This window comes from Daucus carota, chromosome 7 (assembly GCF_001625215.2).
Source record: "Daucus carota subsp. sativus chromosome 7, DH1 v3.0, whole genome shotgun sequence".
Classification (NCBI taxonomy): Eukaryota; Viridiplantae; Streptophyta; class Magnoliopsida; order Apiales; family Apiaceae; genus Daucus; species Daucus carota.
This window is the reverse complement of record NC_030387.2, coordinates 860,133-877,149: the sequence shown is the minus strand read 5'-3', so window position 1 is coordinate 877,149 and position 17,017 is coordinate 860,133. Positions and strand designations below refer to the sequence as shown.

Here is a 17,017-nt window from a genome sequence, read left to right as displayed (position 1 = left end):
AATTGACCAAACTTTGACTGATAATAAGTAATTATTTTAACATGTTTTTTAAAAATTGAAAAAGACATCTTAAAGTGGATTAAATGTAGATTCTAATGATATATTTTTTGTAATTTTTTTCAATTATTTAATATACGTAAATTTCAGTCAAAGTTGGGTGAATTTGACCACAAAAAGTCAAATAAGACAAAAGAATTGGGACGGAGGGAGTAGTATTTTGGAAGATAAGGTTAAAGATAAGATGTGATAGATTGTGGTATTCTTTACTCATGTAGTCATGTGTATTATAATATCTTACTTTTACTTTTATTATATTTAAAATAATAAATATATTATTTGTGATTTAAATAGGAGGTTCTAAACGATAAAAAAATATATTTTATAATTTAAAAGTTCAATAATTCAATTTTTTTTTGAAATGAAATTCAAATAATTCATAATAGCATTATGGAAATTTATAACTATGTCAACAGGAACAAAGGTTTAATTTGTAGTCTTCATGACAATGAAAATTGTAGCTTTAGTTATTTCGGCGACGAAGCTGGCCGGAATATTGGCAACCATCACCGTGGCTGCTAATGCCTTTGCATTCAACCTTTACCGGAAAAAGAACCTCAAGCCATTCATTTCTCCTATCGACGAAAATTCCGACACAGTTGCCATTTTTAACATCAATGCAGCCCATGGTAACTAATATAACTTGTTTCCTAAATTTTCTAGCACGTCTTGTGAGATGTTCTTGCTATAAATGTGCATGATAACTTTTGTGTTTCAGAATTATGCATGCATTCCACTGTTTACATTCACTATAATAATTATAAGCCCTACAATTTCGAGGTGTCAGAATAACCGGTCACTTAATATCAGAGCTTCGATTTGTAAAAAACTCGATATAAGTCTTTCAAAACTGGTCATTTGGCATGGTATCAGAGTTTCAGTATGCAAAAAGCTCGATATAAGTATTCCGGTTTTAGGAGAACTGATCACTTGACATTATGTATGTGTCTAAGGTAATCTCTTGCAGGAAGAGAGCCCAATTTTTTAAAAAACATTGGTGCTTTATATCATATATGTTGAATTGAGAGAGATAAGATGCCATTTACTCCTTTGATATTCAGGATGAACTGTTCTGTACGTTTTTCATGGGAACCTATAGCACTGTGATTTCTTTTAGTACTTGCATGATATATACTAGTTTATCATGTTACTAAGGGGAAGATGAGTTCTTTTTTGGATTGGCAACGGCACCAGCCCACGTCGAAGATAGACTGGACGATGCTTGGCTCCAGTTTGCAGAAGATGACCACAGTGACAAACAGCAACACGTAGATTCTATAATGGCTTCTTCTGCTAGTAATGGTATATGCCATCAAGCTCCATTGGCGATGATGGATGTTGAGGATACCATGAAGATATCCAGGGAAGCTAAAACTAATGGAATTGAGAAGTATCTAAAAGAGGAAGAACCATTTTCAGTTCCTAAAGAATCGCGTCATAATGTAGCTGCCTGGCACAATGTTCCACATCCGTAAGTCAAATGTTTCATGTTAGAGATCTAATTTTAAAAGTTTAAGAAACTGGTTTGTGCAAATGATATGTTTCTATGTAATCTCAGCAATACCATTTTGAAACTGGAATTGATACTATGAGAATTTGTCTAATCTGCACTAATGTGATCCTGCTTGCATAGTACAGATAGTTTTCTTACTTTCACTTACTTTGGACTCAAAGATCTAATTTTCCAGGGAGGAGAGGCTAAGGTTTTGGTCTGATCCTGACACAGAACTAAAACTGGCTAAAGAAACTGGCATAAGTGTCTTTCGGATGGGAATTGATTGGACAAGGATCATGCCAGAAGAGCCTGTTAAGGGTCTCAGAAAATCTGTAAGCCTGATGCTGTCATATTGCAGTATTGCACACACAGATGAAAACATGACCATAAGCTTATTCCATACCTAGAAATAAAGTTGAGAGCTTATTATATGTCAAACACCCCCCAGTCTGGTCTGTGTATAAACGTAAAAAATTCGCCTAAAAATTTGTCGGAGCTTCAACCAGATTTTGGCTTATGAATAAAGTTGAGCAATTTTTTGGGAGGCTGGAAAGTAGTGGTGTATGATCCAGCTAAGTGATACAAGGCGTTGGGTGGTACGAAACCTTGGTGATTAAAAATTTGTATATATATTAATATATGTGAAGAATCGAAGGTGTTTTTATTTCCAAAATGTAAGATATATTTGACTCTTAGCTTGAGAGAAATGGGTTGGGGAGGGTAGTATATATAGAAAAGGTTGGTGGGTTAAATGAAAGTGAAATTGAAGTAAAATTCAAATGAACTTCCACTTAAAGTAAACCTTGGTTACCACTATTTTTTCCCCTAAAATATGAAGTAGCTTTTTGACCTATTAAAATTTCTAAACGATTTACACGTTTATCAAGATAATGATAATGATCTGGCAATTCAATTTATAATATATTTGACCAACTTTTGCTAAGTTAAAAAAAAAAAAACTTTTCTAGATTTCTGTTGAGGTGATCTTATTGTTCATCTATTTCTTAGGTAAACTATGCAGCACTGGAGAGATATAAGTGGATCACCAGAAGGGTTCGTTCTTATGATATGAAAGTGATGCTGACTCTGTTCCATCATTCTCTGCCGCCATGGGCTGCCAAATATGGAGGATGGAAATTAAAGAAAACTGTTGATTATTTCATGGAATTTACCAAGTTAGTCTTTTCCTGAATGAAAAGGCTGAATTACTATCACTATTCATATATGATTTATATTTTCATGTAGCATTACATTTCCATTACGGTGCATTAAGCTTTAAGTAACAAAATACCAGATATTTCTTTATTGTTTATTGTTTATCAAGCGGAGGAAACCTGAAGCAGGATTCATAATTTGTACTTTATAAATGTGATATCAGTATGAAAATTATGTCTTGGGCTTCTGACATATTTTTCCGTCTTACACACTGCAGACTGGTTGTTGAATGTTTGTCAGAAATGGTGGACTACTGGATAACATTTAACGAGCCTCACATCTTCTGTATGCTCACCTATTGCTCTGGTTCTTGGCCTGGTGGTAAACCTGACATGCTAGAGGTTGCTACTTCGTATCTACCTTCAGGTGTGTTCAATAAAACCATGAATAATATGGCAATTGCTCACACGAAGGCCTACGACTATATTCATCAACAAAGGTTTGTTGACAGACGAAGCAATTCATTACATTTTGTAGCTCCATCAAGAATCAGTTACATGTAGTTGTCCATACCGTTTGATGGAAAAAGTTGTAGTTGACAGATTTTACCTTCCAAGAACAGAATGTGCCTAAAATTGATTTATACTTATTTGTTAACAGATAAAGCAATTCATTATATGCTTATTAGTTTCCTCCATACTTATAAAATCTTATGACCTCTTTCAGTTTCAGCAAAGGATTATCCACATCAAAAGTTGGAGTAGCGCATCACGTGTCATTTCTGCGTCCATATGGGCTCTTTGATATTGCTAATGTTTCAATTGCCAAGTCATTAACTCTCTTCCGGTATCTGGATAGTATATGCAACAAGTTGGATTATATAGGGATAAATTACTATGGACAGGTACGTACATCCAACTTCTTAACTGAGTGCATAAAGAACACTATACCAATCGCAACATTCTAATCCAACAAAATAAATTGATGTGCTAACTAGGAAGTAGTAGCTAGGACTGGACTGAAGCTGGCAGAGACAGTTGAATATGGTGAATCAGGGCGCGGGATATATCCAGATGGTTTATTCCGTGTGCTTCTGCACTTTCATGAAAGATACAAACATCTAAATGTACCATTTATCATTACTGAAAACGGTGTTGCAGACGGGACAGATTTGATACGACGACCATATATGTTGGAACATCTAGTTGCAATTTATGCAGCTATGCTAAAGGTTTTGGATTCACAAATGACAACTATTTAATTCATCTTTGTTATATTTTTAAATATTGATTAAGTTGCAATTCCAACTGCTGACGCTAATTTTGCAGGGTGTCCGTGTCCTTGGTTACTTGTTCTGGACTGTTTCAGATAACTGGGAGTGGGCTGATGGATATGGTCCAAAATTTGGACTTGTTGCAGTTGATCGACTCAATAATCTTGCACGTATCCCACGTCCATCGTATCATCTGTTTTCAAAAGTAATACCTTTATATCTATTTTCGTAGGGGCTAAGATGTTTTTCCTCGTGCTTATTAATCAGTATTTAAACGGCATCTTGATTTAAGGTAGCAACTTCAGGTATAATCACACGTGAAGATAGGAAGCAAGCATGGGATGAACTTCAAAGAGCTGCTAGAGAGAAAAAAACAAGACCATTTTACCGGATAGTTGACAAATATGGTTTAATGTATTCCGGTAGGTCTTAGTGATATGGTTTTATCACTTCAATTCACAGAGTTGTGCTTTTATCATTCAGTTATCAATTTTCTTTTCATTTCGCCAAGAATTTTCTTGCGCAGAGTAGATAAATTAATGATTTCATTTATTATCATTATTTCATCAGGAGGCCTCGATGAACCTACTATGAGGGCTTATGTGGAACGCGATTGGCAGTTTGGTCACTATGAGATGGAATATCTGCAGGACCCTTTGAGCTGTTTTTTTCGATGGCTTCTCCAACCTTTCTCCACCTGCAAAAAAATGAAAGCACTTCAGGATGATGATGAACTGATTCTCTAAACCTTTAAGGCAAGTCACTTCACTTTCATGCTCCTCATCCTGAAAATGCTTCCTCTACGTGTCGACTAAACACATTACTTGTACAATATATGCCCTAACCTGTTTTTGTCGCGGACTAAGTTCCAAAAATAAATTTATATCGGTTATTAACATATGTGCCCGAAAGCTAGTATCAAGCTAGAGGCTATTTATTTATCATACTTTTGAGATCTTTCAGTTTCACCATCATTCTGCTTTTTCATATATAAGATTACCATTTGTAATGCGTTATGTGTAACCTCTTTTTATTCATGATCGTCTCTGCAGATGCAATTCCCTGTGATCATTGCTGCTAATTGACATCGCAATTTTGCAGTTGCTTGAAGCTACAATATTTGCTTAATTCAAGTTCATTAGGCCGTAGTTCAAGATTTTAATCAACAGATCAAGCTGAAAATTTGTAAAAGAAACTTCAACATAGTTTCAACTAAAAGCCAGGAAAAAATATTATAAGAATCTTGGGCAAGCTGACAGCTTTGGAGCAACAGACTTGCGAGATTCCCGGGCATGGTGTGCCTCAACGTGCACCAAGACCCGACATTGTTGACACTGCCGAGGTTTCAGTTATATTCATGACAAAAACTAAACCAGTAAAATTGATTCCGGTGCAAATTTGGATGATCTGCATTTACATTTTAATTTATGATTTTTCCTTGCCAGCAGTACAGAGAAAAGAGAAGGTCTCATATACCACAATTTCTATAAGTAATGTCCACAATATTACAATGGTAAAAGAAAAAAGGGCCGAAATATCGCTGGTTAATGCTGATAATCTAGCATTTTGATTTTTGAAAGAAAACGCTACATTGTGTTGCGTTTATATCTGAAAATCACTGCAAAACATAACACGATCAGACATTTTAAAGTGGAACACTATATGAAAACTGAAGTAGCGTTTAGGACTTCAAAAGTTAGACGATCTAGTATTAACAAATAAAAGAGGAATGAACGCCGCATGATCTAGCATTTTAGATTGCAAAGTGATATTTGGGACATCTTCTCTGATAATAGTATTTGAGGCTTTATCCCGATAGATTGGGCCACTATCCGAGAAAAAAGCAGTTACAGTATTTGAAACTGATAGGAGTTGCTTCTTGGAAATTGTTTGACTTGCATACATGGGCGGATCTGGCAAGGGTATCGGTAGATTCCCATTTTAAATCATAAAAAAACCTGACAATTATTCACTATTATAGATTTTAGAATATCATAGAATGTCCCTGTAAATTCAAATATATAAAAATGTTTCCGAAAATTTGTTTGATATCACATGAAAAATATGTGCTAGATCTGCCTCTAGGTGCACCGAATCTTCCAGTTGTGGTTGCAGTTTACTGTGGCTTGTCAAAGCGGACCCCTTTTTGTTTCCTCTTTAACTACTCTTTCACATGTTGACAGTTGGCACTGGTAAACCAGCAGTAGCAGCCTCGTGTTAGTTTTACTTGTTAGCACTAAATTTTACACATTCGTATAAACTTTGTGCTGACACTCCTTATCCAAAAGTATCCAGAAGAACGTGGACAATAATATTCTTGCTAAATTATTCACTTCACGGAGTGGCTCTGCTTCTTTACAACTTGCAAGCAGTATATTTTGCTTTTACTCTTCAGCTTAACGTCGAAAATGGTTTTGAAATACGTACATAAACTAAAACGGAACTGTAGAAAATTAAGAAATTAAGATGTCATGCATAGTCGTACATCATGTTAGATTTTGTTTTTAGAAAAAAAATTGCTCCGAATATAATATTTTACTTTTTCATGATTCTCAGAACCAAATTTGTCCAAATGAAGACGTTAGAATATGATCCTGGTAATCCTTTTTCCTAACACCTAACATGATATGAGAGCTCGGGTTCACGGGACTCGACTCCCTGCGACCCCAAAGAACACGAAGGCAAGTTATGTCCCACAGATTAGCGTCCGTGTTCTCCTCTCGACCCATAAATAAGTTTTCGGGACATCTTGAACTTTTGAGAAAATTGGTCACAAGTCACTCTTTAGGTAACATACCATACTAGAAGCTGAAGACAAAATTTGGAAGCCGGCAGACATAGATATTTGTAATAAACGCCAAAACAACTAGTTCATTTGAACTTATTTTTCTGAGTCTTTTATCTCCAGCTTCTAAACTGGCCAAGCCTTGCTAACTTCAAATCCTGTAAAACATGACAGGATCATCAGTTCTCTCTGTTTTGTGCATATATGTTGTCTTAACTTTTGGTTCATTTATTACAGTCATTAAATCACTAGAAACACAGACACAGTCCCATGAACACTACTCCTATGATAGAGTAATAAATCTACCTGGTCAACCATTAACTCCATCAGTCTCCCAATTCTCTGGATACATCACAGTCAATAAAGATCATGGTAGAGCTCTTTTTTATTGGTTCTTTGAAGCTCAGTCTCACCCCTCTAAAAAACCACTGCTCCTTTGGCTCAATGGAGGTGAATTAAATCTTTAATATTTTCTAAAAGTCTGCATTTTTTTCACATGCTAGTTAGTGTTAAATGCTGAGCATATATGCAAATTAGTATATATTCGATTCAGTTTTTGGAATTTAACTTTAGAGGCCCTTGCATCCAAAAATTGTTGTTTCGGATTTAAATTGTGTTTTTGTTCTTGTCAAAGGACCTGGTTGTTCGTCAATTGGGTACGGTGCAGCTGTTGAGTTGGGACCTCTTAAAGTCAATAAAAATGGTGGCCTTAACTTCAATCCCCATTCTTGGAACAAAGGTGTTTTTCTTTGTTGTGGACTTTATTTTTTTGCATTTTCAGAAAATTTAGTCTTTTTTCTTCAGAAAGTTAAAATTGATCTGAAATTTGTACTGCAATGTCAAATCCTGTTACTCATGCAGAAGCGAATTTGCTCTTTGTGGAGTCCCCAGTTGGAGTTGGTTTTTCCTATACGAATACATCATCCGATCTTGATATACTGGATGATCAGTTTGTTGGTAATTATTTATGCTCATAGGTGGGAGATATCAGCAGTGATAATTTTGAGTGATCTTACTATGTCATGTCGGTTTTTGTAGCGGAGGATACTTATAATTTCTTGGTAAATTGGCTGCAAAGGTATTCACAATGGAGTAGCCATGATTTTTATATATCAGGAGAGAGTTATGCAGGTAGTATATATATAACCAAAGCACTGCATTTTATATTTCTTCCATCTGACTGATATCCTCTTCTGTTGTATGTACAGGACACTATGTGCCTCAACTTGCAGAGCTTATACATAACCGAAATAAAGATATATCTGAAAACCCTTTTATTAATCTGAAAGGCTTCATAGTATGTACCCCTTCATGATTCACATTTCTGTTGTAATTTTGAGTCCACTAAGACTGAGACGAACTATATTTATAAACTGGCTGTGCCCTAGATAGCGACGAGAAACTTTGAATTAAATGCACTTACAAATTGCAGGTTGGTAATCCAGAAACTGATGATAGCTATGATTACAGAGGTATATTAGAGTATGCATGGAGTCATTCAGTAATACCAGATGAGGTTTACGATACAGCAAAAAATGTATGTAATTTTGAGAACAACAACTGGTCCAAGGAGTGTAATGCTGCCATGGAAATAGTATTTGACAAATACAAGGAGATTGATATCTACAATATTTATGCACCAATTTGCCTTATAAATACCACTTCTTCCGTGGTAGGTAGTGATAGCCATGTGTCGTCTTTTAAGGTGATTGAAACTAGTACAGGGCATGTTCATGAGATGCAACATACTGTTTTTGTTAGTACCGCGGTCTTATGAAAAATTGTAGTGCTGATTTACAGGCACAATCTCAGGATTACAAGCGTCCAATAAGGATCCCTGCTGGTTATGATCCATGCTACACTCCATACGTGCAGGAGTACTTCAATAGGACGGATGTTAAAAAAGCGTTTCATGCCAATACTAGTATAGATTATAAGGTTTGCAGGTGAGATATCTATCTTACTGATGCAATGTTGTTCTACTGATATATATGATTCTGCTAATTACGTTTGTTCTCTATTCTGCTTAAGTATGTTTTCAAGTAATCTAACGTGTTTTCTTGACTGTTTCAGCGATCATGTATTTAACTTATACAACTATACTATCTCTTCTATCTTACCTATCTACACAGAACTGATCAAGAGTGGGCTTAAGATATGGATTTACAGGTATCTACATTTGTTTTCTGACAGTATTATCAATTAAGCAACTTGCCTACGTTGAATGACTGCAAATATCATTTAGGTTTCCAAGAATGTGTAACTTAAAGGGTTAATAATGCACGTCTATTTTAGAGATAGAGACGTTATATTGCTGATTTGGCTAAAAAGAAACGTTACCTTATCAAATAGATATTGCCACATCGGATAAATTTTAACACATCAGCTCTTCCCATCATAAAATTTTGATGTTGACTAATGGAATGTAAACAATACTGACTTAAGTGACCAGTTTGATACCGTTTTGAGTTTGGTGAGTCACTTGATTATTAAACCGTAACTTAAACTACAGAGTATGTAAGAAAACCTTTTCTATGACATCTATAACGATTCTTTTCTTTTTGAGCTGCAATAGTGGTGATGCTGATGGCAGAGTCCCGGTTATAGGGTCACGATACTGCATTGAGGCTCTCGGTCTGCCTCTCAAGTCTCCATGGCGTTCTTGGTTTCACAATCAACAGGTAATTAGCCTGCCTTCATCTTGCATTGTCAATGTACCTTAAACAACTTGTCCCCGTGAGTTCGTCTGGTGATCATTAAAATTGCAGGTGGGAGGGAGAATAGTAGAGTACGAAGGCCTAACAATGGTGACAGTTCGAGGGGCTGGACACTTGGTTCCGCTAAACAAGCCTAGTGAAGCCCTTTCGCTTATCCACTCTTTTTTGTCCGGACAACCTCTTCCGAAAGACAGATGAAGAACATTCATTGATGGATTATGGCTCACGGCAACACAGTAATAGCATTTCAGCAGCCAGATAAGAGGAGATGAATGGATATTTTTCGCGATTATTAGTTGCGAAAGACTAATACAACAGTTACTGCAACAAATGCTCGACCATTTACAATAATGTAGTTGCTCTGGCATTGCTGTAGTGTGTTTGGTTTTACGTTTGATATTTGAGTGTGAAATCATTTGCAAGTGAATTGATGATCATATGTTGCAATAAACCTCAGAAGGTACTTGCTACAGAGCATAGTATGGCAAGTATCTCAGTGGACTTGCCATAGTACGACTTAAAACTACAGAAGAATACAGGGACAAAAAGAACTGCAATGCATCAAATTCGCTAATCTCATCGATAAAATATTACTTCATCCGTTCCTTTTTAGTTGTCACCTTTGTGCCCGTCAAATCGACCATTGACGGAAATTTATTAATATTTCATCAGTTGAAAAAATAAAAAAAAATATGTCGTCAGAAATAGTTTTTAATTTACTTTAAGATGTAATTTTCAGTTTTTTAAAATAATAAAAAATTTGACTTATATTCTTTAATCAAAAGTTGATCAGTTTGAATAAAAAAAATAGAAATGTGACAACTAAAAAGGACGGAGAGAGTAGAATTTATTACATGATGGGAACATTTAAATATTATCAAAAGTAAGATAAATAATCCCTCTGTTCTAAAAAAACGGGCGTTTTATAAAATTTGAAAGTCAAACTAAACTAATTTTGACTGATAATTAATAATTATTACTAGGCACAAATATAACAAAAACATTAATAAAAATATTTTAATACTATTAAATGTAAATATTTCGACTAAAGAAATACTATTTAAACAAATTTGACCTCATTCCATAATAAGATAATTTATATCCCGATATGATCATCTATGTATAGAATTCAAATCAAAGCTTGAGATTTATGATCCGAAAACATACCAACACGATTATTGTGGTACGAATTTAATCACCTTACTTTACAAATTTTACTATTTCTCAAAATAATAAATTTTTCAAGTTTAAGCAGATAGGTTGGGCCGTTGGGGCCAGTAAAGCCTTGCATCGTGGCCCAATTCCTCGCCCAGAAGTCACTATAAAAAATCTAAATGGATGCATTCGTGTCGCAAAGTAAACGCATTTCACAAAAGCGAAGGCATTTCCTCTGTTGCAAATCTACAAATTCTACACTGATCCATGGATATCTTTGCAAACCCTTTTCATTTCTGATCTTAGCCTGATTCATCTTATCAAAAGTTTGTACCTTTATTGTTTCTTTGAAGCTAAAGATGTAATTTGGTAAGCAATTATTCATTTTTGAAAGCAAAGATTTGATCTTTTCTTGATTTTGGGGTTAATTTTGCAATTTCATGTTTTGATTGTTGTTGTATGATGAATCATCCTGATTTGAAATATGGGGTTTTCCCAGATGAGATTATTCATCAGATTCTTGCAAGATTGCCCATGAAATGTCTTTTTAGGGCTAAGAGTGTTTGTAAACTTTGGTATGGTTTGGTCTCTGATAAGTATTTTATACGAATGTATAATGAATTGTCTGTTAGGAATCCTATGATGTTGATTGAGGTTACTGAATCATCACAGTTTAGATCTAGTTTGATCTGTGTTGATAGTTTGAGGGGTGTGTCTGAATTTTCACTGGACTTTGTTAAGGATAGAGTGAAAGTTAGAGCATCTTGTAATGGATTGTTGTGTTGTTCAAGTATTCCGGATAAGGGTATTTATTATGTTTGTAATCCGATGACTAAAGAGTATAAGGTTCTTCCTAGAAGTAGAGAGAGACCGGTTACTCGTTTTCATCCTGACGGTGAAGCTACTCTTGTGGGGTTAGCTTGTGATCTGTTGACGCAAAAGTACAGTGTTGTGTTAGCGGGATATCATAGAACGTTTGGACATAGGCCTGATAGGAAATTTATGTGTTTGGTGTTTGATTCAGAATGTAATAAATGGAGGAAGTTTGTTTCTATGCAAGATGATCAGTTTACTCATATGAATAAGAACCAGGTTGTGTATATTAATGGGTCGCTTCATTGGATGACAGAAAGTTGTTGTTGGTTACTGGTTCTTGATCTGAATCATGACATTTGGAGGAAGATGAGTTTGCCTGATGAAATAAGTTCTGGAACTGGAAATCGAGTTTATCTGTTGGAGTCGGATGGTTCTTTGTCTGTAATTAAGATATCAGAAGCTTGGATGAGTATATGGGTCTTGAAAGATTATGGGAGTGAGGAATGGTTTATGGCGGATAGGGTGAGTCTTCGATGTATTAGGGACATGGTTCCAGGTATTTTTCCTATCAGTCAAACTCGACAATACATTTTTCTTGCAACACACAAGCAGGTTCTGGTGTATCAGAGAAACAGCAGGGTTTGGAAGGAAATGTATTCTGTGAAAAATAGTTCAACGCTGCCGTTATGGTTTTCAGCACATGCTTATCGGAGCACAATCTTCGGTTTTCATTAAGGTGTTAAATGCCTACATTAGACGCTGATGAAGTTCTGTACATATATTTCTGTTTTACTTTGGGTATCAACTCTTATAGTTGTAATAAAATTTGTTGGTGCCCAGTGATTGTACTTTGTTTATTATGATTCCATCTGTCTTCAGCTTTATGAAACTTGGTCTATGTTTTTGGTTTATAAATGCATTTATTATGGTCTCAATAAGTCTCTGCTCACAAAATATCGTCTGTATATTTAATCTCATATGATACCTACATGTTCTCTACCCCAAGTAAATAAATCTCAAGAATGTATTCCAAAATGTTTTATCTTGTTTTGCTACTTCTTTTTCGTTATGTTATATCCTATCTTATACGATGCCTGCACTCTCTCTAGCCCAAGTAAATACATCTGAAGAGTGTATTCCATAAAGTTTTAGCTTGCTTTGCTACTGGTTTTTCAGTATGTCCTTTCTTGCCTTGTTATTACTTGAGAAGTTAAGATACAATGGCCGTGTCTTACTCTCCTGTGTGCCAACCTGAAGTTAAAGGTTCCCCTGTTACCCCATCGGAACAGCAGAAGTGTAGTGTCAATAGTTACTATGCTTCAGCATCATAGCTAAAACAATTTATCATTTTAGTTTGAATTTGCTGGCAGGACAGTCATACCTGCCATTTGTGACGGATGTAACTATTCGGAGATGTTTGCAACAGAGGAAGTAGGGGTGTGCAAGCATCGTTGTGGCTACCAGGTACAATTCAAATCAAATTGCATTCATGGCAAGTTTTGGCAATAGGATTTGTTACATCAAAATTTGACAGCTGCATATTTAGGAACAATATAGAACAGGAAAAAACACGCCAGGAATACAGACATTTTTGCTTCCTGGAATATCCTGCTTCATGCAAATGAATTCATTTCCTCTTGTGAAGTAAATTCAAGTTGCTTGTTTTCGGAAGTCGTAAATTCAATTTGCTTGTTCTTGGAAGTCTTCTCCGCATCTGAGCCTCGTGTGACATCGCAGACATGTTCTTCCTGGACTTCCATACTTTTACTTGTTACGAGGTCCCATTCGCGATCCCTTTCCTCATTGATTTTCAACCATGCACCACCAGATAAAATCATGATCAGAGACATAAGCAGAACAGCTTGAACAATGGCACTTCGAGTATCGTGTTGTGTATGATAAATAGTCAGGGAGTTGTCTATAACAAAGCCTGTGACACAGCTCACGATAACAATGATCCAGAGACGCATGAAGATAATGCCACAGGAAGTGTCCATGTTACCCATTTTACCAATCTTGCAAAACAATATTATATAACGTTAGCTAACTATTTAACATGGAAAAACATTCATGCAAATCATACATCTATAAAGATCTAGAAATCGATTGTGGTATTACAGGTAAAAAGTGATGTAAAACGAGAAATTGATCGATATTTAATCAGTTCAGCGAGTTACCGAGTTTCAGAAGAATGCTCCCGTTTGGTTATGAAGGAAGGAAAGGGGAAGCACAAAGAAAAAGTGATCTTATATGGAACATATTGTTCATGGATAAGTGATACTGGCTAAATAACTTCTTCCTTTTGACTCTAACTGACTCCTAGATTTTAGTTTTAGGATTTCTAAATTCTCTGTACTATGAAATTCGATGTTAGAGGTTTCAAGACCTTTCAAATTTATTTTCAATTTATATTTAGTCGGTAATTTATGGGGTCAGGAAGAAAAATTCATATACTCAGATGGATAAGCAAAATGTCGTTTTAAAATACTCTGTCAATAATTTTTTTAACTATAAAATGATTAACTTTTAAAAGATGTATAAGTGTATTTTGATTATAATATTATTTTAAAATTTTCTTTTTATGTATTTAAATTTTGATCAGATATAAAAAAATTTGCAATAATGCAAAGTATAAGACAAAATATTTATAACAGGACTCAAAAGTAGAGCCAACACGACTTGAAATTTAAGTTTCAATTTTGAGACAGAATAACATATAAAAATATATGAACATGACAATATACGATTAAGTATATAAAATACAAAAATTAAATATATCTTATATAAAAGGTCCAAGTTATATGGAGACCACAAATATTTATCTAGATGCATATTTTTTTATATTAATAAATTTGGTTACAAACATAAGTAATAACGTTATAAATTTTCATTAAAATTATATTAACACTTTTATATTTTATATACATACAATATTGTGGATCGATTATAAATTTTAAACTAGCGTAGAAGCCCGTGCGAGGCACGGGCCGGTCATTTATAAATTGATTTATTATTATTTTTTGGATTAATAATTTAATTTTTTTTATTATATATCAATTTTATTTGATTTTTAAATATCTCTTTTAAAATAAATTAATAATATCCATGATATCTGATTCAGCATGACACACAAATATTCATATAACTTGAATTGGCATAATAGAATTGGCACATGAAAGAAGTTTACACAATCATTTTTTCATTATGTTATTCAACTAAAACACATTTGAACGTGTCCGTAAATGATAAAAATTATAAGCTCTATTCGCATGAATCATATAAGCAACCCATTGAATGGTAGGATAGCTAAAATTGATTAATATTTTCATATGCTACTATGATAAAAAAAGATATAAGATCGAACACCGTGAGACATGCACATATGAAAAGATATTTATATGATACAGTTTTGTAGCAAAAATAAACATAATACTTGGTAGGCCTTCCTCCCTCTCACTTCCTCCAGTAAATCTCTTCATATATATATATAGGCTAATGATCAAATAGAAACCACTCTTAAAATAAAAACTAGAAACTAGTTTCCCTACCACTATTTATAACTACGGATATCACTAATTTATACTGCACTAATCACTGTTTTTATAAAGTATGCAAACAATGATTTTTACTATCAAAATTGAGAAAATCTACTTATCTAAACTATTGATAATCGATTATAGATGATCAATTTCATCCGTAGGAAGGTTCTTGGAGGTAGGAAGCCGCAAGAGAAGTTGTATGATGATGGTAAGTAGTCGTTAGTTTTGTAAGAAATGATGGAAAGTGTATGTGACTATTGGTGATGATAGACAATGGTGGTTAGTCATAGAAACGTCTGGTAATGGTGGTAAGAGGTCCATTATTACGATTTGAGTGAAGATGATAGTCAGATACGTTGCATATATGTGTATATATATATATTTATATTTGCGAGATATGCTATATATAAATTAGTGATATGTTATGTACAAATTAGTGATTTCTGTAGTTAAAAATAGTGATAAAAAACTGTCCAGAAACTGGTTTCTAGTTTTTAGGCTAATTTGGTTTCTATTGGAGTAGGACTCTATATATATGTATCTTATTCATTAGTATGTTACAATAACTATCTATCAATTATCGGTTAATGATACATTATTATAAGGTCGGTCGATTATTTATCAACTGTTCATTTATTATCTTATCAATGGGTGTTTATTGATATTTTAACAGACTATTTTTAACAATTTATATGTGATTATTTGTTTAATAGTCGACTGTTAGAGTATGTTGTCTAAAATCCATTGGCTTGATCGATAACTTGGTCGAGTACTCGTGCTTTGGATGCTAACTCGATATTTAGCCTAAGTCGAATAAAGTTTGACATAACTCGCGTAAAAATTGGGGCAACGTGGATTATATATTAAAAAAAAACAGATTAAAAAAAAAGAGAAAAGATCCCAGATAACCTGTAAAGTTTTTAATGAAAATTTATCATATAATACACATCTTTTTTTAACAGTTTAATCTCTAAAATTAGTTTATAAATACATGCAAACTATTTAAGTAAGTACTTGTCGATTATTTTGAGTATTTATTACTGATAAGATTATCGAGTCAAATTAAAATTCACTTTTTAGAACATTAGTTAGCATTTAATGACTTGCTACTCGAGCGCCAGAGTTTAGTTTGAACACCATCACTCTGATGATAATATTTGAATCACATGATATACTTGGTTTTTTTTTTTACTCCCACTTTTTCAATACACCATGTAACAAATCTATGATTTGTTGTAAAATTTCGTTATTACAAATTAAGATAAAATTTCAACTTAATAAATATGGTTGTACCATTACATATATGAAAACATATAAGTACGTACATACATATTATATGTACATAAATAAATAAATAAATACATACATACATACATACATACATGTAATTAAAAATAAGATTCGTAAACAAAATCACTCTGCAAAAAGTATAAGAGCTAATTAATTACTATATTAGAAACATTAAGTTAAATCATAAATAATTTAAGATAATCGCACATGTAAAAAATTTATAATTTTTTTAAATAAAATGGGAATCAAGATATCTTAATTTATCAATTATGATTGTAGAGAGTTTACATTAGAGTTTAATCATATATCTAAACTCCAACTCACATAAATTTATTTTGTGTAAAGTAAATAGCTACATTAACATCTAATTTAAGATAATCGCACATGTAAAAAATTTATAATTTTTTTTAATAAAATGAGAATCAAGATATCTTAATCTATCAATTATGATTGTAGAGAGTTTACATGAGAGTTTAATCATATATCTAAACTCCAACTCACATAAATTTATTTTGTGTAAAGTAAATAGCTACGTTAACATTTACTATTTCAATTCGTTTATAATGAGTGATCATAAATAAAGGACAACTGTAATTAAAATGGATATTTACTATGTAAATGTGTTAATTACTAACACTTAATGTTTTAATACAATAAATGACCCACCACTTGGTAATCTTGTAATTACATGTGACACAAGGGTATAATGGAGATTTCATCACCATTTTATTGGCT

General features: G+C 33.6%; 3 protein-coding genes across 7 annotated transcripts; all 3 read left to right on the top strand.

Annotated features, from left to right (window-relative positions):
* Nucleotides 1–433: 433 nt before the first annotated feature.
* LOC108193729 (beta-glucosidase-like SFR2, chloroplastic) lies at nt 434–5,373 on the top strand. Of its 2 annotated transcripts, XM_017360531.2 has the most exons (11): nt 435–686; nt 1,213–1,528; nt 1,746–1,884; nt 2,561–2,727; nt 2,985–3,206; nt 3,434–3,611; nt 3,705–3,938; nt 4,036–4,185; nt 4,273–4,402; nt 4,551–4,735; nt 5,033–5,373. In XM_017360531.2, exons 1-10 carry the CDS (start codon nt 500–502, stop codon nt 4,724–4,726), a joined length of 1,899 nt encoding a protein of 632 aa, XP_017216020.1. In that variant the 5' UTR covers nt 435–499; the 3' UTR covers nt 4,727–4,735; nt 5,033–5,373. The 2 variants fall into 2 exon arrangements, 1 of the variants encoding a protein (XP_017216020.1); XR_010285674.1 differs by lacking the exon at nt 5,033–5,373 and having other exon boundaries at nt 434–686; nt 4,286–4,402; nt 4,551–4,574.
* Nucleotides 5,374–6,792: 1,419 nt separating this feature from the next.
* On the top strand, nt 6,793–9,933 carry LOC108193450 (serine carboxypeptidase-like 26). 4 transcript variants are annotated; one of them, XM_017360108.2, is made up of 10 exons: nt 6,793–7,215; nt 7,400–7,504; nt 7,627–7,722; nt 7,804–7,896; nt 7,974–8,062; nt 8,198–8,470; nt 8,578–8,711; nt 8,839–8,934; nt 9,341–9,446; nt 9,534–9,933. In XM_017360108.2, the coding sequence occupies exons 1-10, from the start codon at nt 6,933–6,935 to the stop codon at nt 9,678–9,680; spliced, it is 1,422 nt and encodes a 473-aa protein (XP_017215597.1). In that variant the 5' UTR covers nt 6,793–6,932; the 3' UTR covers nt 9,681–9,933. The 4 variants fall into 4 exon arrangements, with proteins under 4 accessions (XP_017215597.1, XP_017215599.1, XP_017215598.1 ...); XM_017360110.2 differs by having other exon boundaries at nt 8,198–8,434; nt 8,527–8,711; nt 9,534–9,832; XM_017360107.2 differs by having other exon boundaries at nt 6,794–7,215; nt 8,566–8,711.
* Nucleotides 9,934–11,005: 1,072 nt separating this feature from the next.
* On the top strand, nt 11,006–12,391 carry LOC108193757 (F-box protein At5g49610). Its single transcript, XM_017360568.2, has one exon. It carries the CDS (start codon nt 11,097–11,099, stop codon nt 12,186–12,188), a length of 1,092 nt encoding a protein of 363 aa, XP_017216057.1. The 5' UTR covers nt 11,006–11,096; the 3' UTR covers nt 12,189–12,391.
* Nucleotides 12,392–17,017: the final 4,626 nt, after the last annotated feature.

Bases quoted from the DNA above. Each gene is read 5' to 3' on its own strand.
- LOC108193757 (XM_017360568.2), top strand. From the start codon at position 11,097: ATGATGAATCATCCTGATTTGAAATATGGGGTTTTCCCAGATGAGATT.
- LOC108193450 (XM_017360110.2), top strand. From the start codon at position 6,933: ATGACAGGATCATCAGTTCTCTCTGTTTTGTGCATATATGTTGTCTTA. The intron at 7,723-7,803 runs GTAATTATTTAT...CGGTTTTTGTAG, and splicing joins ACTGGATGATCAGTTTGTTG to CGGAGGATACTTATAATTTC. The intron at 8,063-8,197 runs GTATGTACCCCT...TACAAATTGCAG, and splicing joins TTAATCTGAAAGGCTTCATA to GTTGGTAATCCAGAAACTGA.
- LOC108193729 (XM_017360531.2), top strand. From the start codon at position 500: ATGACAATGAAAATTGTAGCTTTAGTTATTTCGGCGACGAAGCTGGCC. The intron at 1,885-2,560 runs GTAAGCCTGATG...TCTATTTCTTAG, and splicing joins TTAAGGGTCTCAGAAAATCT to GTAAACTATGCAGCACTGGA. The intron at 3,939-4,035 runs GTTTTGGATTCA...CTAATTTTGCAG, and splicing joins TTTATGCAGCTATGCTAAAG to GGTGTCCGTGTCCTTGGTTA.